At 40.1% G+C, this 23,040-nt stretch overlaps 1 protein-coding gene across 1 annotated transcript in view; it reads left to right on the forward strand.

Moving 5' to 3' along the window:
* Positions 1–23,040, forward strand: part of GABRA3 (gamma-aminobutyric acid type A receptor subunit alpha3) — a 136,246-nt gene that overhangs the window by 94,429 nt on the left and 18,777 nt on the right. The window contains exon 8 of the mRNA XM_008160660.3: positions 379–590. Within this exon, the coding sequence (XP_008158882.1) occupies positions 379–590 (212 nt within the window). The remainder of the gene's footprint in view (positions 1–378; positions 591–23,040) is intronic.

Below are 23,040 nucleotides of genomic sequence, written 5' to 3' on the forward strand. Positions count from 1 at the left end.
TCTTTCCTGCCTTGCTAGAGAAATAACTCTGAGATCAGTCAATGGACCAGGAGTTAGAGGAATAAGTTTTTTTCTAATTAAAATTATCTCTTATAATAAAATATGTTACCTACTCTTCAATAGAAATGTTTAAGCAGAGGCTAGAGGACAACTTTAAGAATTGTTATACTGGAGATCCCTATTATTGTGAGAATTGGGATGGAGTGGCTACTAGGTAGAACCACCCCACTTTTACATTCTCTGTTTTTTACTTTAAAGGGAATGTTTGAGTGGAGGGTGGGTATAGCTCCTCCTTTTAAGTAGAAAGTTGGTGATCTTATCAAATATGCTCTAAATGTCTTTGATTGGCAAATGGGCTCTTATCTTCTCTCTCCCCAGGTGTCACCACTGTTCTCACCATGACCACCCTGAGTATCAGTGCTAGAAACTCCTTACCTAAAGTGGCATATGCGACGGCCATGGACTGGTTCATAGCCGTCTGTTATGCCTTTGTATTTTCTGCACTGATAGAATTTGCCACTGTCAACTACTTCACCAAGAGGAGTTGGGCTTGGGAAGGCAAGAAGGTGCCAGAGGCCCTGGAGATGAAGGTAAGATACAGCAAGGGTGGGGGCTGGGAAACACTCCTGAGAGAACTGTATTGTAACCAGGAGTGGGCAGCCTGCAGCCTGTGGGAACTGGCCAAGGCTGTGTGCTATTCACTGGGGTCATCAATCCATTTCTCAACTGGAGTGCTTCTTGGCAATGTGGGGTGTTTGCTGGGGGCAAAGAAAAGAGGGTATGTATCATAGAGGACTGATATCTGGTGGTGAGGGACCAAACCTAAATGTGATACTGCTAGACTCAAGGGGAACCCTTTGTATTTACAAAGTCAACCAGAAGAGTGGACTCAAATTTCAACCTAGCCCCTCACTTTTCAGTATGTTCCCATTGCAATCAAACCAAAGTGATAATCATTCCTTCTGTCTTAGCTTAATTTTTTACTCTATCTGGAACGTTCTTTTTTTTCCCCCTGCCTGGGAAGACCTATTCATTCTTCATGACCCAGAGGAAATACGATTTTCTTCACAGAGCCTTTTCAGAACATCAAGATAGCTTTAGCTTTTCTTGGAGTGGGGTGGCGTAGGGAGATTGCTCTTGATATTAAAAGCCTATTTGTATTAGTGTTATTTGCCTCTGCCCTAGACTAATCTTGAGGGCAGAGGCTTGTCTGCACCATTTTTGTAAATAGCCAGCATCCTTGCACAGTATCTGACTCAGTAAAAACTGAACAAATGTTAGTTGGATTGGTGGACAGATAAGAAGAAAGAAAAAAAGGAGAGGAAAATAAACCAACTGGAATTTGGTAGAAATAAAACAATAGTACAGTAAAATCAAGATTTTTGTCCTTTGCTAATTTAAGAGTCAGACCTCTAGATCTAAATGAAAACTATCCAAAGACACGAAAGTAACCTGGTAGATGTGGTCACAAAACCATTCCAGTACTCTTTGAAGAATCATGGAGAAGAGAAAAGATAATGAAGTGTTTTTTTCAAACTGGAGGAAAAAAAATTTATATATATATTCCATAGAATACAGATTGGTTAGTTAACAAAATTTTAAAATAGATTTTAACTATTTATTTAGATATAATTTATTAACTCCTTACTATAAATTATGAGAAATAAGCATGTTTCTCTTTCCTCCATCTACTTTAACATAGAGATTTTTGGTTAGTTTTATTATCATATCTAGTCTAGTTGTTACCTTCATATCCTTAAAATATCTATCCATCTAATACTTAATTTATCAGCTATGGACAGGGTCTATTGACCCCTCACTCAGAATAAGATATAAAAAATTAGTATGCTTATCCTAGCTTTTACCTCGTCTCTCTACTAGTCTCTGTCATCTACCAAATTTGGTTTATTTTACTACCATTTCTGAATTGACTATTTTATATAACTTAAATGCTATTAGACAGACATAAATAATTCTTATAGTTGATTAGTCATAGTTCTACATTTACTAGTAAATTAATTATCTTATCAAAATAGTCCTTTTATTCATTTTTTCATTCATTGCCTAGTTAACTTAGGCTATCCTCTAGAAGTTTCTTTAAGAAGGGCTAATGGGAACTATATTTCTTGCTATCTTCCATGTGTAAATCTGTCAATTATGTGCATACTTGAATTATAGTTAGGCTGTTTTACAATTCATGAGTCACATTTTCTTTCTCTGACGTCCATGTAGACATTGAATGTTGTTATGAAGAAATTTAACACCAACTTGAGAATATTGTACATAATAGAGGACTTGATTTTATGGCCTATCCAATATGTATGTTTCTTTTATTTAAATATTCTAGTTATTTGACAATGATATATCTTGATCCATCTGTATGAATTTTTCCAGGACAGCATATTAACCTTTAAGCCAATAGATTTACAGTTATCTTTGTTATAGGAAAGTTTTCCTAAAACATATCTTTGTTCTATTCTCTTCCTAGAAGCACAAATTATATATACATCATTGAAATCTGTCTTTCAGATTTTATTATTTTCCCTAATAATTTTTAAGTGTTATTTTCTATTTTCCCTAATAATTTTAACTATTATTTTCCATTTCATTTTGCTCATTTTTCTCAAACCTATCTTCCATATCTCTGACTATTTTTCACCACTGTCTATTTCACCTTTATTTGTGTGGTAATATTATTTTTTTACATTCAATATTATTTTATATTAGTTTCAGGTATACAGCACAGCAGTTAGACAATCATATATGTTACGAAGTGTTCTCCCTATATTTCCAGGACTCACGTGGAACGATATTATTGACTATATTCCCTATGTTGTACTTTACATCTCTATGACTATTCTTAATCTACCAATGTGTGCTTCTCAATACCTTCACCTTTTCCACCCAGTCTCCCCAAACCTCTCCCATCTGAAAACCCTCAGTCTCTGTTGTCTGTGTGAGTCTGTTTATGTTTTGTTTGTTCATTTATTTTGTTCTTTAAATTCCAAAAATAAGTGAAATCATAATGTATTTTTCTTTCTCTGAATGATTTATTTCACTGAGCATAGCACCCTCTAAGTCCATCCATGCTGTCACAAATGGTAAGATTCCATTATTTTTTATGGCGAAATGATATTCTATAGTATATATGTACCTCCATTCTTTATCCATTCATCTATTGATGAGCACTGGGTTGCTTCCATATCCTGGCACTTATAAATAATGCTGCAATGAACATAGAGGTGCATATATTCTTTCCAATTAGTATTTTTGGTTTCTTTGTATAAATCCACAGAAGTGAAATTGCTGGGTCATATGAAATTCAATTTTTGAATTTTAAAAGAAATCCCATACTGTTTTCCAAAGAGGCTGCACCAATCTGCATTCCCACCAACAGTACACAAGGGTTCCGTTTCTTCCATGTCTTCACCAACACTTATCATTTGTGCATTTATTGAAGATAGCCATTCTGACAGATAACTTTCATTTCTCTAACATTTGGTGACATTGAGCATCTTTTCATATGTCCTCTTTGGAGAAGTCTATTGTCTATTCAACAGCTCTACTCATTATATAATTGGGCTGTTTGTGTTTTTGGTGTTGTGTTGTATGAGTTTCTTTTGGATATTAACCCCTTATCAGAGGTATCATTGGTGAATGTGTTCTCCCATTCAGTGGGTTGTCTTTTCATCTTGTTTCCTTTGCTATACCAAAACGTTTTAGTTTGATGTAGTCTCATTTGTTTATTTTTCTTTTGTTTCCCTTCCCTGCGAAGATATATCAGATTGCTAAGAGAAATATCAGGTATCTTACTGCCTTTGTTTTTTTTCTAGGAATTTTATGGTTTTGAGTCTTACATTTAAATCTTTAATGCATTTTGAGTTTATTTTTGTATATGATGAAAAAGGTATTCTAGTTTCATTTTTGCATGGCAAATTTTCCCAGCACCATTTATTAAATAGACTCTCTTTGCCCTGTTGTATGTTCTTGCCTCCTTTGTCAAATACTAATTCTATATTCCTATATAATAAAAGAGTAATATGGAAATTAACCATCACTCCGCTACACCCATAAGCCACGCCCACAAGCCATGCCCACAAGCCAATCAGGAGCAAATATGCAAATAAACCCAACCAAGATGGCTACAGCCACAGAGAGCAGGAGGGAGGCTTGGGTTTCCCGTGCAATGGAGGAAGTTAAGCTTTCTGCCTGCCCTTGCTGGCCTAGGCCTTCACTCAAGGCTACAAAGTTTCAATTATAGAAGGTAAACAAATCCAAACAGAAAGGGTGGCAGCCATGGAGCTGGAAAGAGCAGGAGGCTAGGGCTGCCCCCAGCAATGGAGGAAGCTAAGCTTTCCGCACACCCTGGCCTGCCCAGGCCTCCACTTAAGGCTACAAAGTTTCAATTATAGAAGACACATAAACCCCAACAGAAATGGCTGCTGCCACGGAGCAAGCAGAAGGCTTGGCTCCACTCCAGGCTACAAAGTTTCAATTGTAGAAGATAAATAAACCCCAGATACCAGGGCCTCCGCTTGGGTCGTGAGGGGGCGTGGCCGGCCTGCAAACCACCACAGGCCCCAAAGGAACCCTCACCCTGATCCAGGACATCCTTCAGGGCAAACCAGCCAGCCCACACCCATGCACCAGGCCTCTATCCTATCTAATAAAAGAGTAATATGCAGATTGACCATCACTCCAACACATAAGATTGCTGCCCCCATGTGGTCAAAGATCCTGCCCCCATGTGGACACAAGATAGCCACCACAAGATGGCCAGCAGGGGAGGGCAGTTGGGAGGGACCAGGCCAGCAGAGGAGGGAAGTTGGGGCTGACCAGGCATGCAGGGAAGGGCAGATGGGGGGGACCCAGGCCTGCAGTGGAGAGCAGTTGAGGGGTCCAGGCCTGCAGGGGAGGGCAGTTAGGGGTCACCAGGCTGGCAGAGGAGGGAATTTGGGGGTGACCAGATCTGCAGGGAAGGGCAGTTGGGGGGGGGACCCAGTCCTGCAGTGGAGAGCAGTTGAGGGGGACCAGGCCTGCAGAGGAGGGCAGTTAGGGGTGACCAGGCCTGCAGGGGAGTGGTTAGGGGAGATCAGGCTGGCAGGCAGAAGCAGTTAGGGGCAATCAGGAAGGCAGACAGGCGAGCAGTTGGGAGACAGCAGTCTTGGATTGTGAGAGGGATGTCTCAGATTGGAAAGGGTGCAGGCTGGGCTGAGGGACATGCCCCCCGCCTAGCACGAATTTCGTGCATCAGGCCACTAGTCTATATATATAAAAGCCTAAGTGACCATCTGACCATTCAACCCTCAGACTGGTAGCTATGACACACAATGATCACCAGGCAGCAGATGCTCCTACTGGTAGCTATGATGCACACTGACCACCAGGGGGCAGATGCTCAATGCAGGAGCTGCCAAGCTGCGGTGACTTGGCAGCTGTGGTTCTTGGGTGATATACCCGAAACCAAAGAGGAGGGAGCCCTATTCCAGAGTGCGTCACCCTAGAACCACCCTCTCGAAATCCAGGACCCCTTGGGGGATATCGGAGAGCTGGTTTTGGCCCCATCCCCACAGGCCAGGTCAGGCCGAGGGACCCACCTGCCAAAGGAAACCCGCTTACTCTGCAGATGGCCTTCAAGCCCCATCATCGCCCCAGGTGCGGCCAGCCAGGGAGGGACTGTGGGAGGTTGGCTCCAGGGCATGTCCGGCCTGTCTCGCCCAGTTCAGCCCCGCTGGCCACCTGCTAATTAATTTCCTTTCAATGGGGAAAAACAAATCTATACACCAGGCCTCTAGTTGATGATAAAAGAGTGAGTTTCTTTATGGGCTCTCAATACTGCTGCATTGGTCTATATGTCTGTTTTTATGCCAATACTATACTGTTTGCTTACTATAACCTTGTAGTATAGTTTGAAATCAGGTAGTGTGATACCTCTAACTTTGTTCTTCATTCTTAACATTGCTGTGGCTATTCAGAGTCTTTGTGGTTCCATATATATTTTTGGACTATTTATTCTTATTCTGTGAAATAACCTATTGATATATTGATAGGAACTGCATTTAATCTTTAGATTTCTCTAGGTAGTATGGATATTTTAATGATGTTAATTCTTCCTACCCATGAGCACATTATGTGCTTCCACTTAACTGTATTTTCTGCAGTTTCTTTCTTCAGTGTCGTGTAATTTTCCAAATACAAGTATTTTATCTCCTTGGGTTAAATTTGTTCTTAGGTGTTTTATTTTATTTTTTACACAATTGTAATGTGATTGTTTTCGTAGTTTCCATTTCTGATAGTTCATTATTGATATGTAAAGATGCAACCATTTTCTAAATATTTATTTTGTGTCCTGCTACTTTACTGAATTCATTTATCAGTTCTTGTAGTTTTGTGGTAGAGTCTTTAGGGTTTCTATTTACAATATCATGTGATCTGCAAATAATGACAGTTTTACTTCCTCCTTTCCAATTTGGATACCTTTTATTTCTTCTTCTTGTCTGATCGCTGTGGCTAGGACTTCTAGTATTATGTTGAATAAGAGTGGTGAAAATGATATAACTGTCTTGCTCATGACCTTAAGGGAAATGCTTGTAGTTTTTCCCTATCGAGTATGATGTTAGCTGTGGTTAGTCATATATAGCCTTTATTATGTTGCGGTATGTTTTCTCTGTTCCCACTTTGCTGAGAGTTATTATCATAAATGGTTGTGGTATTTTGTCAAATTGTTTCTCTGCATCTATTGGTATGATCATATGATTTTTATCCTTCATCTTATTTATGTGGTATATATCACATTAATTGATATGTGGATATTGTACCAAACTTGCAAATCAGAAATAAATCCCACTTGGTCATGGTGCATGATATTTTTACTGTGTTGCTGGATTTGGTTTGCTAATAATTTTATATCTCTGTTCAGCAGGGGTATTTACCTATAATTTTCAATCTTCATAATGTCTTTATCTGGTTTTAGAATTAGGCCTTATAAAATGAAGTTGGGAGTCTTCCTTCTCTTGAAGTTTTTGGAATAGTTTGAAAGGATAGGTGTTAGTTCTTTGAGTGTTTGGTAAAATTCACCTGTGAACCATCTGGTCCAGGATTATTGTTTGTTGAGAGTTTGTTTGTTTGTTTTTTTCCCTTTTTATAGCTTCGATTTCATTAGTTGTAATCAGTTTGTTCAAATTTTGTTCCTTCTTGATTCAGATTTGGAAGATTGCATGTTTCTAGCAATTTATGCCTTTCTTCCAGATTATCCAAATGGTTGGCATATAGTTGTTCATAACATTTTCTTACAATGCTTTGTATTTCTATGGTGTCAATTGTTACTTCTCCTCTTTCATTTATAATTTTACTTATTTGGATCCTTTCCAATTTTTTTTCTTAATGAGTCTGCTTTAAAATGTATCAATCTTGTTTATCTTTTCAAAGGACCAGTTCTTGATGTCACTGATATTTTGTACTGTTTTTTAGACATTGTTAAATTTATCTCTGATTTTGTCTTTATTATTTCCTTTATTCTACTCACTTTGGGCTTTGTTGTTCTTTTTTTATAATTTGAATTCTTTACTGTTTAAGGTATTACATATGTCTCCCTTTTCCCCCAATGACCTCTCCCTGGCCACATGACCTCATACCCCTACTGTGTGTGTCCATTGATTTTGTTTATGTGCATGCATATAGGTCCTTTGGTTGATCTCTTAACCCCCCTCTCTCACCCGCCACTGCCTTCCCTCCGAGGTTTGACAGTCTGTTTGATGCTTCTGTGTCTCTGGATTTATTTTTGTTCATTATATTCCACAAATAAGTGAGATCATATGATATTTACCTTTCCCTGACTGGCTTATTTCACTTAGTATAATGCTCTCCAATTCCATCCATGCTGATGCAAATGGTAAAAATTCTTTCTTTTTATAGCTGCATAGTATTGCATTGTGTAGATGTACCACAGTTTTTTAATCCATTCATCTGCTGATGGGCACTTAGGCTGCTTCCAAATCCTAGCTATTATAAATTGTGCTAGTATGAACATAGGGGTGCATATATTCTTTCTGATTGGTGTTTCTGATTTCATGGGATATATTCCTAGAAGTTGGATTACTGGGTCAAATGGGAGTTCCATTTTTAATTTTTTGAGGAAACTCCACACTGTTTTCTACAGTGGCTTCACCACTCTACATTCCCACCTGCAGAGCATGAGGGTCCTTTTTCTCCACATCCTCACCAGCCCTTGTCTTTTGTTGATTTGTTGATGACAGCCATTCTGACAGGTTTGAGATGGTACCTCATTGTTGTTTTGATTTGCATCTCTCAGATGATTAGTGACTTTGAGCATGTTTTTATATGTTTCTCAGCCTTCTGTATGTCCTCTTTTGAAAAGTGTCTATTTAGGTCCTTTGCCCATTTTTTTATTGGATTGTTTACCTTCCTTTTGTTAAGTTGTATGAGTTACTTAAAATTTTTGGAGATTAAATCCTTATAGGACATAACATTGGCAAATATGTTCTCCCATGCAGTGAGCTCTCTTGTTGTTTTGTTGATGGTTTCTTTTGCTGAGCAAAAGTTTTTTATTTTGATGTAGTTCTGTTTGTTTATTTTCTCCTTAGTTTTACATTGTCCTAGGAGCAGTATCGGTAAATTTATTGCTACAACATATGTCAGATATTTTGCTGCCTATGGATTATTCTAAGATTTTCATGAATTCCCATCCTACATTTAAGTCCTTTATCCACTTTGAGTGTATTTTTGTGTATGGTGTAAGTTGGTGGTCTAGTTTTATTTTTTTTGGCCTGTATCTGTCCAATTTTCCCAACACCATTTATTGAAGAGACTGTCTTGACTCTATTGTACGTTCTTGCCTCCTTTATCAAATATTAATTGAACATAATGGCATGGGTCGATTTCTGGGTTCTCTGTTCTGTTCCATTGGCCTATATGTCTGTTCTTGTGTTAATACCAGGCTGTTTTGAGAACAGTAGCTTTGTAATAGAGCTTGATATCTGATATCATGATCCCTCCATCTTTGTTCTTCCTTTTCAGGATTGCTATAGCTATTCTGTGTATTTTTTTTTTATTCCAAATGAATTTTTGGAATTTGTTCTGGGTCTGTGAAATATGCCATTGATATTTGAATGGGGAGTGCATTGAATCTATAGATTGCTTTGGGTTGTATGGACATTTTAATGATATTGATTCTACCCATCCATGAACAAGGAATATTCTTCCATTTGCTTATGTATTCCTCTATCTCTTTTTTCTATGTCCTAGAGTTGTCTGTGTATTGTTTTTTACCTCCTTAGTTAGTTTATATTTAGGTATCCTAATTTTTTTGTTTAAATGGTAAATGGGACTTTTTTTTTTAGTTTTTCTTTCTGTGAGTTCATTGTTGGTGTATAAAAAAGCTATAGGTTTCTGGGTGTTAATTTTGTATCCTGCCACATTGTCAAATTCATTTATTAAGTCTAGTAATTTTTTTATGGAGTCTTTCGGGTTTTCTATGTCAATATCACATAATCTACAAATAATGACAGTTTTACCTTTTCTTTTCAATTTGGATGCCTTTTATTTCTTCTTGTCTGATCTCTTTGGCTAGCACTTCTAGTACTATGTCAAAAAGGAGTGGTGAAAGTGGGCATCCCTGTCTTGTTCCTTTTCTTAGGGGAAATGGTTTTAGTTTGTGCTCATTGAGTATGATGTTGGCTGTAAGTTTGTTATATAAGGCTTTTATTATGTTGAGGTATGGTTCCTCTATTCCCACTTTGCTGAGAATTTTTATCAAGAAAGGGTATTGGATTTTGTCAAATGCTTTTTCTGCATCAATTGATATGACTATGTGATTTTTATCTCTCAATTTGTTTACATGATGTATCACATTTATTGATTTGCAGATATTGTACCATCCTTGCATCCCTGGAATAAATCCCACTTGGTCATGGTGTATGATCTTTCTTATGTAATGCTGGATCCGATTTGCTAGAATTTTGTTGAGGATTTTAGCATCTATGTTCATCAGGGATGTTGGCCTGTAGTTCTCTTTTTTTGTAGTGTCTTTATCTGGTTTTTGGATTATGGTAATGCTAGCTTTATATAAAGAACTTGGATGTATTTCTTCCTCTTGAATTTTTTGGAATAATCTGAGGAGGGTAGGGTTTAGTTCTTTGAATGCTTGGTAAAACTCCCCTGTGAAGCCATCCAGCCCAGGGCTTTTGTTTGCTGGAATTTTTTTGATTACTGGTTCAATTTCTTCCATAGTTATCGGCCTATTCATATTTTTTTATTCTTCCTGATTGAATTTTGGAAGATTGTGTTTTTCTAGGGATATGTCCATTTCGTCTAGGTTGTCCAGTTTGTTGGAATATAGTTGTTCATAGTATTTTTTTTACGAACGTTGTATGTCTGTGGGGTCTGTTGTTACTTCACCTCTTTCATTTCTGATTTTTTTAATTTGGATCCTCTCTGTTTGCTTCTTGGTGAGCCTGGCTAGAGGTTCATTAATATTGTTGATCCTTTCAAAGAACTAGCTCTTGGTTTTATTGATTTGTGGGTGTTTTTTTTTTTGTTGTTTTTTTTTTTTGTGTGTGTGTGTGTGTGTTTTGTTTTTGTTTTTTTGTCTCTATGTCATTTATTTCTGCTCTGATCTGTATTATTTTCTTCCTTCTGCTCACACTGGGCTTTTCTTGTTGCTCTCTTTTTGATTCTTTAAGTTGTAGAGTTAGATAATTTATTACCAGTTTTTCTTTTCTTTTTTCTTTCTTTCTTTTTTTTTTTTTTTTTTGAGGTAGGCCTGGTATGCTATGAACCTCCCTCTCAGAACTGCTTTCACTGCGTTCCATAGATGATGGATTGTTGTGTTTTCATTGTCATTTGTTTCCAAGATGTTTTTTATTTCTTCTTTTTTCTCTTTTGTAACCCAATCATTGTGTAATAACATGCTATTTAGCATCTAAGTGTCTGATTTTTTTAAATTGCTTTTATTGTAGTTGATTTCTATATTATGTTATTATGATCTGAGAAGATGCTTGATATGATTTCAATCTTCTTGAATTTGGAGAGACTTTGCCTGTGTCCCAATATGTGGTCTATCTTTGAAAATGTCTGATGTGTACTTGAGAAGAATGTATATTCCATATATTTTGGATGAAATATATTTTGGGAGCTGGATCCTAGGATGTTGGGTCCCAGAAGGCTGGTAAGGAGCTGTTGTTCTTTTTTAGTTCCTTTAGTTATAAGGTTAGGCTGTTCATTTACATTTTTGTTATTTCTTGTGGTAGACCCGTAATGCTATCAATTTCTCTCCTAGGAATATTTTCACTGTGTTCCATATATTTTGGTTGTTATGTTTTCATTTTTATTTCTTTCAAGACATATTTTGATTTCTTTCTCATGGTTAACTCATTCATTGTGTAATATCATATTACTTAGCTTTCATGTTTGTGTGTTTTTCAGATTTTTTCTTGTAACTTATTTATAGTTTCATTCCACTGTAGCAAGAGAAGATGTTTAATATGATTACAATCTTCTTAAATTTATTGAGACTGCCCTGGTTGGGAGGCTTGGTTGATTGGAGCATTGTCCTTTGCACCAAAAAATGTTGTGGGTTCAATTCCTGGTCAGGACACATACCTAGGATGGAGGTTCAGTCCCCAGTCAGGGGACATAAGGGTGGCAGCCTATCAATATTTCTCACACTGATGTCTCTCTTCCTCTCTTTCCCTCTTTCCCCCTCTCTCACTTTCACCCCACTTCCTCTCTCTTTAAAAAATAAACTGAGCCCTAGCTGGTTTTTCTCAGTGGTTAGAGCATCAGCTGTAGACTGAAGGGTCCTGGGTTTAATACCACTCAAGAGAACATACCTCAATTGCAGGCTTGTTCCCTATCCCTGGCCAGGGCACATGTATGAGGAAAGCAATTGATGTGACTCTCTCACATTGATGTTTCTCTCTCTTTCTCTTTCTCTCTCCCTCCTTTACACTCTCTCTTAAAATCAATGTAAAGATATCATTGGGTGAGGATAAATAAAAAATGTTTTTATATGCTGTTTGTGTGTTTTTCAGATTTTTTCTTGTAACTTATTTATAGTTTCATTCCACTGTAGCAAGAGAAGATGTTTAATATGATTACAATCTTCTTAAATTTATTTTTTTATATATATTTATTTATATTATAAAATATATGTGTGTGTGTGTGTGTGTGTGTGTGTGTGTGTGTTGTGAGTCTGGTTTTGTGTCCTAACACATTGTCTATTATTTTAGAAAATATTACACATGCACTTGAAAAGAATGTACAGATGGGGCAAAAGTAGGTTTACAGTGGTGAGTACACAAAACACAGAGTTTATCCTTTTATTTTTATTTATCAGCTAGAGGCCTGGTGCATGAATTCAGTGGGGTCCCTCGGCCTGGCCTGTGGGATTGGGCCAAAACCAGCTCTGTGACATCCCCCAAGGGTTCCCAGATTGTGAGAGTGTGCAGGCCAGGCTGAGGGATCCCACCGGTGCACGATCAGGGCCGGGGAGGGATGCGGGAGGTTGGCCATCCAGGGATGGACTGAGGGAGGGCTCCAGGGCATGTTCAGCCTGTTTTGTTCAGTCCTGATCAGTTGGACCCCAGCAGCAAGCTAACCTGCTGGTAGGAGCCTCTGCTCCCTGGTGGTCAGTGCATGTCATAGCGACTGGTCAACTGTCTGCCCCCTGGTGGTCAGTGCACATCATAGGAAGCAGTTGAGTGGCCTTAGCATAACATTAGCATATTACACTTTGATTGGTTGAACAGATGACCGGTCTACAGGACACAGCATATTAGGCTTTTATTATATAGGATTATTGTATTAGTTTCCATAAAAACAACTTTAAACCTACTGTTGCGCACCCTATATATTCTGCTACATTGGGATGAAATGTTGTGAACATATCAATTAAATCCATTTCCTCTAGTGCAGCTTTTTAAAACTATTTCATCTCATGGCACACATAAACTTATTACTAAAATTCTGCAGCACACTAAAAATGTACTAAATTTTTCCTTATCTGACAAAAATATATACAATTTTGACTGATTTATTAAAAATTAATAGTAATTACCTACACTTCTTGTTCCAAAGTGACTTTTAAGAAATCAGGTGCCTATACTTGTGTATAAAGATTTCTGTTACCAAGAATTAACCCATCAGATCCAACTTTATTATATGACATGACCAATAAGACATGAGTTTATTTTATGACCTATCCTATATAATAAAGAGGTAATATGCAAATTGACCATCACTCCAACACACAAGATAGCCTCCCCTGTGTGGTCAAAGATGGCCGCCCCCATGTGGACACAAGATGGCCACCACAAGAAGGCCTGCAGGGGGAGGGCAGTTGTGGGTGATCAGGCCAGCAGGGGACGGCAGTTAGGAGGGACCAGGCCTGCAAGGTAGGGTAGTTGGGGGTGATCAGAACTGCAGGGGAGGGCAGTTAGGGGTGACCAGGCTGGCAGAGGAGGGCAGTTGGGGATGACCAGGCCTGCAGTGGAAGACAGTTGTGGGGGACCCAGGCCTGCAGGGAGGGCAGTTATGGGCAACCAGGCCTGCAAGGGAGGTCATTTAGGGGCGACCAGGCTGTCAAGGAAGGGAAGTTAGGGGTGACTGGGCCAGCAGGGAAGGACAGTTGGAGGAGACCAGGCCTGCAGGGGAGGACAGTTAGGTGTGACCAGGCCTTCAGGGGAGGGCAGTTAGGGGCAATCTGGCTGGCCAGGGAGCAGTTAGGCATCCATCAGGCTGGCAGGGGAGTGGTTAGGGGTGATCAAACTGGCAGGCAGAAGCAGTTAGGGGCAATCAGGCAAGCAGGCAGGTGAGCGGTTGGGAGCCAGCAGTCCTGGTTTGTGAGAGGGATGTCCGACTGCCTGTTTAAGCCTGATCCCACTGGAATTGGGCCTAAGCGGGAAGTTGGACATCCCTCAAGGGGTCCCAGATTGGACAGGGTGCAGGCTGGTCTGAGGGACACACCCCCCGTGCAATAATTTCATGCACCAGGCCTCTAGTATATTTATAGTTCAAGACAGGGTATGCACTCTGGATGGCTACTGTTGTAATTTTTTTAAATTTAACAGTCTAAGGGAAAATAGTTTAGTGCCCCTGACTAAATAGTCAGATATTGCATGTTTTAAAAAGCCTCAAAGCATACTGGTTAGAAATTGCTGCTCTAGTGTGTCATTTAAGGCTGCTGTTTTCTTATTGATTTTCTGTCTGTAAGATCTATCTATTGATGTCAATGAGTTGTTAAAATCCCCTACCATGACTGTATTACTGTCAATATCTCCCTTTATGTTCAAGATTCACTTTATATGTTTAGTTGCTCCTTTGTTGGATACATAAATGTCTACCAGGGTTATATCCTCCTGTTGAATTGATCCCTTTATCATTATGTAATTTTTTTTCTCTTATTAAAGGCTTTGTTTTAAAATCTGTCTGTCTGATATAAGTATTGCTATCCCAGATTTTTTTCTTTTCCATTTGTATGAAATATCTTTTTCCCATCCCTTTATTTCAGTCTGTGTCTTTTTGGGCTCTTCTGTATGGGCTCTGGGTTGGGCTTTTCTGTATGGGTCTTGTTTTCTTCTCCATTCATCTACCCTATGTCTTTTGACTGGAGTATTTAAGTGATTTACACTTTAAGTAATTATTTTTAGGTACGTATTTATTGCCATTTCATTCGTTATAACTATGTTATTCCCTTTTCTATTTCTTCTTAAAGAATTCCTTTTAACATATCTTGTAATATTGGTTTGGTGGTAATGCTGTTATAATCGAGTCTTGATTGCTGTTGGCCCATCCATGTATGGGCTCAACCATCAGGCTAGCTGACTAAGAGGATGGATCTTGAAAATGGTGTACAAGCTTCTAGGTGGGTGCTGAACACACAAAGTGAAATTTTCCCTACCAGGATCTGATGCCTACTGAGATCTCCCTTTGGACATGCCACTTTTGAAACTAATTAGGTCCTACTATGATGTGGTCAAAGCCCCACCAGGTGTGTTGCTTCTGGAGTTTCTTAAGAGGGACTCTGGTGCAGGTCAATATCAGATGCTGCCTGTGACTGTCCCTATGCTACATGTTTGGAGCTACAGCGTAGCTGTTTCTGTTTGCTGCTTCTAGCTGCTTCTGTAGGACTTGGGTAATCATGGAAGGGGCCAAGATGAAATCAGGGTAGGCTCCCACCAGCACCAAGCCTAGTGGCAGGTCAGCAAAAGGCCCAAGTCACCTGGAGATACCCTCCATCTAACTCTTCCTGTCAGCTGCCTTTTACGCTCAGTCACTGAAAGAGCCTATTCGAGTTGGATGAGGTAGGTTCTTACTGTGTGGTGTTCTCAGATTCAAACTTGGTGCCAGCGCTGGGTCTGAAGCCACTCAGCAAAACTGCCAGGGCACACCAAGGTCATCTCCCACCACCAGGTGCCTGCAGATTTTGGTATTGAGGTGGAGTATCTGGGAGTTGTTTGGGGGAGGCCAGCAGAGTTTGTCAGGCCCAGATATACCAAGACTCAGCTATATGAAGGGAGGGCTGTGTATAGGTCAAGCATGAAAGGAAAAAATTGCTCCAACCCTAGAGCCACACAACTCAGTCTGTCCCAGATTCTGCCTGGACCTCCTGGAGAACCGGAGTTTGGCAGAATCTGGCTGTAAGTAGTCACAATTGTGGGGCTAGTGATTATCTGGTGGTGGGGGTGGAACTTGTCAGGTTCACAGGAAGTTATGGGGAATGGCCCTTGCCCCAGAGACACATAACTCAGTCTGTGCCATCCCCTGGGTATCCCCATACCTCTATACCCTGAGCTCAAGCAGCTAATTCTTTTACAGGATGAGAGCTTGCAGGTGAGTGACAGGGTATCAGGAGGGTGGGGCCATTGCAATCTCCCATGCTGATGCCATATGAAGGGGAGTACTCAACCCAAGAAAGATTGCCTCTGTGAGGGGTGTGGGAGAGGGACTCAGCACAGGGACCCTAATGGCTGTCCCTTTAGCTGTCTCTCCAGAGACACATAACTCAGTCTCTCCTCACAGGACACTAGTCTACTTGGAACCACCCTCCCTCTGCTGGAACCTAGAGTAAGTGGCTGTGACTGAAATTTTGTGTGCTCTCCTTTTAAAGGGCACCTGAGTTTTTAGCAGACTCCTGTCTCACCCTGAGGGGCAGAATCCCTACTGAATTTCATGGCCAGATATTGTACGGGATTTTCTTCCTGGCTGTGGCACTCTGGGCTGGGGAGCCCTGCTTGGGGTTGAGAGCCCATGCTCCTTAAGGGAAACATTTATAGCTGAGATATTTCTCCTGATTCTCAGATGCCTCATGTGGATGCAGAGCCAGTCCATTTTGGGTCTCCACCCTTTCTACCAATCTCGACGTGGCTTCATCTATAAATCCTTAGTTAGGAAGATGGCGGTTGGCAGAACGGAGGTGAGGGAGAGGAAGTGAGTGAATGAGGGGATGAAAAGAGAGTGTGTGGATGTGTGTGGTGAGTGTGTGACTGAGTGATGGACAGTTAAATCCCCGCAGGAGCAGCAGGGGCTGGCAGACCAGGCTCTCTTGGACAGGGAGAGACTACCACCGCTGCAGGCACTCCTCAGACTACGGGACTCAGGCACGGAGCCCATGCCATCTTGAAGGGGAGAATGGCCTTTTCTAGGAACTCATCAGCACCACCAACCAGACAGGCCTTGGAACTGCCTGTGACCCAGCAGCCACTCCAGCCAAAATCCTGCTGCCCTACCCACAGACCCATGGACCCTGGGAATCCACCTCCAAAGGTGCACCGCTTGGCAGCAGTAAGTGCAACTTCCCCCCTCCCCAGGGGCAGAACTCCGGACACCACATTCGCGTGTTTCCAGTGCACAGGCATCCAGGGCACACCACTCCATAGGCAGCGCCTGGAAGCCACTGGGAGCCCCTGTTGGGTGTGATTTTGTACACACAAGGGCACACTGACCCACAGTAGAAATTCTGAACTCCCTCTTCCTGAATAACTTCCCACGGACACTGCAGCTGTGCAACATCAGTGCCAGGGCCCCTCAGAGTGCATCAGAGCTCTGCGCCGGCAAACACACCTCCACAGTTGTGCATTTCCAATGAGCAGGCCCCCTGAGCCCATCTATCCACAGTGCGCTCTGGGGAGCAGCTGTGAGACTCTGCTGGGTGTGATACTGCACAGACAAGGGCACGCTGCCCCGCAGTAGAAATTCTGAATTCCCTCTTCCTGAATAACTGCCCATAGTCACCTCAGCTACTCAACCTCAGTGCCAGAGCCCCTCAGAGTGCATTAGAGCTCTGTGCCTGCAAATGCACCTCCACAGTTGCGCATTTCCAACAGGCAGGCACCCTGAGCCTATCTATCCACAGGGCGCTTGTGGGAGCTGCTGTGAGCTCTCGCTGGGTGAGAACTTGGACAAACAGGGATGCACTCCCCCCCATCCCCCGGCAGTAGAAATTCTGAATTCACTCATCCTTGATACCTGCCCACAGACACCTCAATTACGTGGTTTCAGTGCCAGGGCCCTTCAGAGTGCTTCAATGCCCCTTGATGGAAAACACACCATGGGTGCCCCTGGGAGCCACCACTGGGAGCGTGCGCCTATCCACCACAGGTGCAGCAGCAAAAGCTGAGTCTGCCCACCCCACAACTACAGAACTCTGGACACCATAGTTACGCCTTTCCAGAGCGCAGGCCCCCTGAGCCCCATCACCTGAACAGACGGTTCTTGGGTGCCACTGTGAGTCCCTGCTAGGTACGTGTGAATTCAATCAAGGGTGCAAGACAGCAAAAATTGGGACACCTCACTCCACGGCTGCTGATATCTAGACACTGCAGTTGCGCCTTTCCAGCTCACAGGCCTACATCAAGAGAACCCAAATAGCTCAAGTAGGGAGCTACACTTACCAAGCCCAGGAGACCTGAGAGATCACACCAGTAGCAACATCCCAAAAAGAACCTGGGTAACTAAGCAATCGGATCTACTATTAAAACATGATAGGAAAACATGGGAAGACAAATAAGCAATCCCCAAATGAAAGAAAAAGAGGAATCACCAGAAAGGGAGTTAAATGAAATTGAGCAACATACCAGAGAAAGAATTCAGAGTAATGGTTATAAGGATGCTCAAACGGCTGGATAAAAAATACACACAACTCAATGACAAATATACACAACAAAATGAGAATTATAAGGAGCTGAATGAGAATGTCACCAACATGAAAAGGAACCAAGAGGACATGAAGAACAACATAGCTGCAATAAAGAACACAATGGAAGGCTTAATCAGTAGACTAGAAGAGGCGGAGGACCGCATCAGCAAATTAGAAGACAAGGTAGGAAAAAACACACAAACACAGCAGCAACTGAAAAGAAGACTTAAAAAGCAAGAGGAGAGCCTAAGGGATCATTGGGACAACACAAAATGAAACAACATTCACATAATGGGGGTACCAGAAGGAGAGGAAGAGAAGCAGGGAATAGAAAACCTATTTGAAGAAATAATGACAGAAAACTTCCCTGATATTGGCAAGAAAAAAACTATGCAAGTCCAAGAAGCACATATAGTCCCAAACAAAATGAACCCCAAAAGACTGACACCAAGACACATCATAATTAAATTGGCAAACACCACAACAAAGTAAGAATCTTAAAGGCTGCCAGAGAGAGAGACAGAAAGTTACCTACAAGGGATCTCCTATTAGAGTATCAACGGATTTTTCAACAGAAGCACTCCAGGCCAGAGGGGAATGGAATCAAATTTACAAAGTGATGCAAAGCAAGGGACTGAACCCAAGAATACTATACCCAGCAAGGGTATCATTCAAAATTGAAGGTGGAATCAGGAGCTTCACAGACAAAAAAAAGGGCTAAGAGAGTTTATCACACCAAGCCAGCAATGCAAAAAATGCTAAAGGGACTGCTGTAAAAAGAAGAAAGAGAAAGGCAAGAAGAAACACAAACATTAAGGAAAAATATGACAACAAACAAGTACTTATCAATAATAACATTAAACGTAAATGGATTAAATGCACCAATCAAAAGACATAGGGTAGATGAATGGGTAAGAAAACCTGACCCATATATTTGCTGTCTGCAAGAGACCCACCTAAGAACAAAGGATTCGCACAGACTGAGAGTGAAGGGATGGAAAAACATTTTTCAGGCAATTGGAAATGAGAAAAAAGCTGGGGTTGTGATACTTATATCTGATAAAATAGACCTCAAACTAAAGGCCATAACAAGAGATAAGGAAGGCCACTACATAATACTAAAGAAAACAATTCAACAAGAAGATGTAACTCTGGTAAACATATATGCACCAAATACAGGAGCACCCAAATACATAAAACAACTTCTGGAAGATATTAAGGGAGAGATCATTAGCAATACAGTAATATTAGGGGACTTTAATACCCCATTGGCACCACTGGACAAATCCTCTAAACAAAATATCAGCAAAGAAACCACAATCCTAAATGACTCACTAGATCAGATGGACTTAATTGACATATTTAGAACATTTCACCCCAAAACTACAGAATATACATTCTTCTCCACTGTACACAGAACATTTTCAATGATAGACCACATATTAGGACACAGGCAAAGGATCTTCAAATTCAAGAAGATAGAAATCATCACAAGTATCTTCTCAGAACATAATGGCATAAAACTAGAAATCAACTACAATAACAACAATGAAAAAAATCAAACACTTGATGGCTAAATAGCATGCTATTAAACAATGATTGGGTTACCAAATAGATAAAAGAAGAAATTAAAAGCATCCTGGAAACAAATGACAATGAAAACACAACAATCCAAAATCTACGGGACACAATGAAAGCTGTTCTGAGAGGGAAGTTCATAGCTCTATAGGCCTACCTCAAAAAACAAGAAAAACTGGTAATAAATTATCTAACTCTACAACTTAAAGAATCAAAAAGAGAGCAACAAGAAAAGCCCAAAGTAACCAGAAGGAAGGAGATAATAAATATCAGAGCAGAAATAAATGACATAGAGGCCAAAAAAAACCAATACATAAGATCAATGCAACCAAGAGCTGGTTCTTTGAAAGGATAAACAAGATTGATTAATCTCTAGCCAGACTCACCAAGAAACAAAGAGATAGAGCCCAAATAAACAAAATCAGAAATGAAAAAGGTGATTTAACAATTGGCCCCACAGATATACAGAGGATTGTAAAAAAATACTATGAACAACTCTACTCCAACAAACTGGACAACCTCGACGAAATGGACACATTCCTAGAAAAATACAAGCTTCCAAAACTCAACCAGGAAGATTCAAAACGCCTGAATAGGCTGATAAATACTGATGAAATTGAAACAGTAATCAAAAAGCTTCCAGCAAACAAAAGCCCTAGACCAGATGGCTTCACAGGGGAGTTTTACCGAACATCAAAGAACTAAAACCAATCCTCTCAGACTATTTCAAAAAATTCAAGAGGAAGGCACACTTCCAAATTCTTTCTATGAAGCCAGAATTACCCTAATCCCAAAACCAGATAAAGACACCACAAAGAAAGAGAATTACAAGCCAATATCTCTGATGAACAGAGATGCTCAAATCCTCAACAAAATTCTAGCAAATCAGATCCAGCATTACATTAGAAAGATCATACACAATGACCAAGTGGGATTTATTCCAGGAATGCAAGACTGGTACAATATCCACAAATCAATGAATGTGATACATCACATAAACAAAGTGAGAGACAAAAATCACATAATCATATCAATTGATGCAGAAAAGGCATTTGACAAAATCCAACACCCTTTTCTGATTAAAACGCTCAGCAAAGTGGGAATAGAGGGATCATACCTCAACATAATAAAAGCCTTATATAACAAACCTACAGCCAACATCATATTCAATGGGCAAAAACTAAAACTATTTCCCCTAAGAAAAGGAACAAGACAGGGATGCCCCCTTTCACAACTCCTGTTCAACATAGTGCTGGAAGTGCTAGCCAACAAGAAGAAATAAAGGGCATCCAAATTAGAAAAGAAGTAAAACTGTCATTATTTGCAGATGACATGATACTTTACATAAAAAACCCTAAATACTCCACCAAAAATTATTAGACTTAATAAATGAATTTGGCAATATAGCAGGATAAAAAATTAATGCCAAGAAATCTATGGCATTTCTATATACCAACAGTGAACTTACAGAAAGAGAGACTAAGAAAACAATCCCATTTACCACTGAACCAAAAAAATTAAGATACCTAGGAATAAACTTAACTAAGGAGGTAAAAGACCTCTACTCAGAAAACTACAGGACATTGAAAAAAGAGATAGAGGAAGACATAAATAGATGGAAGAGCATACCGTGTTCATGGATTAGTAGAATCAACATCATTAAAATGTCCATACTACCCAAAGAAATCTGTAGATTCAATGCAATCCCCACTAAAATACCAACGGCATATTTCACAAACCCAGAATGAACTTTCCAAAAATTCATCTGGAATAAAAAAAGATCCTGAATAGCTGCAGCAATCCTGAGAAAGAAGAGCAACGTAGGAGGGATCTCAATACCAGATTTCATGCTGTATTACAAAACCACTGTTCTCAAAACTGCCTGGTACTGGCATAAGAACAGACATATAAGACCAACGGAAGAGAATAGAGAACCCAGAAATCGACCCAAAACACTATGCTCAAGTAATATTTGACAAAGAAGGCAAGACCATACAATGGAGTCAAGACAGTCTCTTCAGTAAATGGTGTTGGGAAAATTGGCAGATACATGCAAAAAAAATGAAACTAGACCACCAACTTACACCATACACAAAAATAAACTCAAAATGGACAAATGACTTTAATGTAAAATGGGAAACCATAAAAATACTAGAGGAATACACAGGCAGCAAAATCTCAGACATTTGCTGAAGCAATATCTTCACCGATACAGTTCTTAAGGCAATAGAAACTAAAGAGAAAATAAACAAATGGGACTACATCAAAAGAAAAAGCTTCTGCACAGCAAAAGAAATCATCAACAAAGCAACAAGAAAGCCCACTGCATGGGAGAACATATTTGCCAATGTTATCTCCGATAAGGGTTTAATCTCCAACATTTACAGGAAACTCATACAACTTAACAAAAGGAAGATAAACAACCCAATAAAATATGGGCAGTGGACCTAAATAGATACTTTTTGAAAGGACATAAGGAAGGCCCAGAGGCATATGAAAACATGCTCAAAATCACTAATCATCTGAGAGATGCAAATCAAAACGACAATGCAGTACCATCTCACACCTGTCATCAACAAATCAACAAACAACAAGTGCTAGCAAGGATGCGGAGAAAAATGAACCCTCGTGCACTGCTGGTGGGAATGCAGACTGGTGCACCCACTGTGGAGAACAGAATGGAGTTTCCTCAGAAAACTAAAAATGGAACTCCCATTTGACCCAATGATCCCACTTCTAGGAATATATCACAAGAAACTAGAAACACCAATCAGAAAGGATATATGCACCCCTATGTTCATAGCCACACAATTCACCATAGCTAAGATTTGGAAACAGCCTAAGTGCCCATCAGCAGATGACTGGATTAGAAAACTGTGGTACATCTATACAATGGAATACCACGCTGCTTTAAAAAAGAAGGAATTCTTACCATTTTCAGCAGCATGGATGGAACTGGAGAGCATTATGCTAAGTGAAATAAGCCAGTCCATGAAAGAAAAATACCACATGATCTCACTCATTTATGGATAATAAAGAACATTAAAACCTGATGAACAAAAAGATAGATATAGAGGCAATGGAGCATAGAACAGACTGTCAAATTACAACAGGATGGTTGGGGGTGGGGGAAGGTAAGAGATCAACTGAAGGACTTGTATGAATGCATATAAGCATAACCCATGGATGCAAGACACTTGGGGGTGTGGGTTTGTATGGGAGTGGGGTGGGGTGGCAATGGGGAGATATGGACACATGTAATACCTTAATCAATAAAAAAATGAAAAAAAAATAAATCCTTAGTTATA

The sequence above is a fragment of the Eptesicus fuscus genome, chromosome 1 (assembly GCF_027574615.1).
Source record: "Eptesicus fuscus isolate TK198812 chromosome 1, DD_ASM_mEF_20220401, whole genome shotgun sequence".
Classification (NCBI taxonomy): Eukaryota; Metazoa; Chordata; class Mammalia; order Chiroptera; family Vespertilionidae; genus Eptesicus; species Eptesicus fuscus.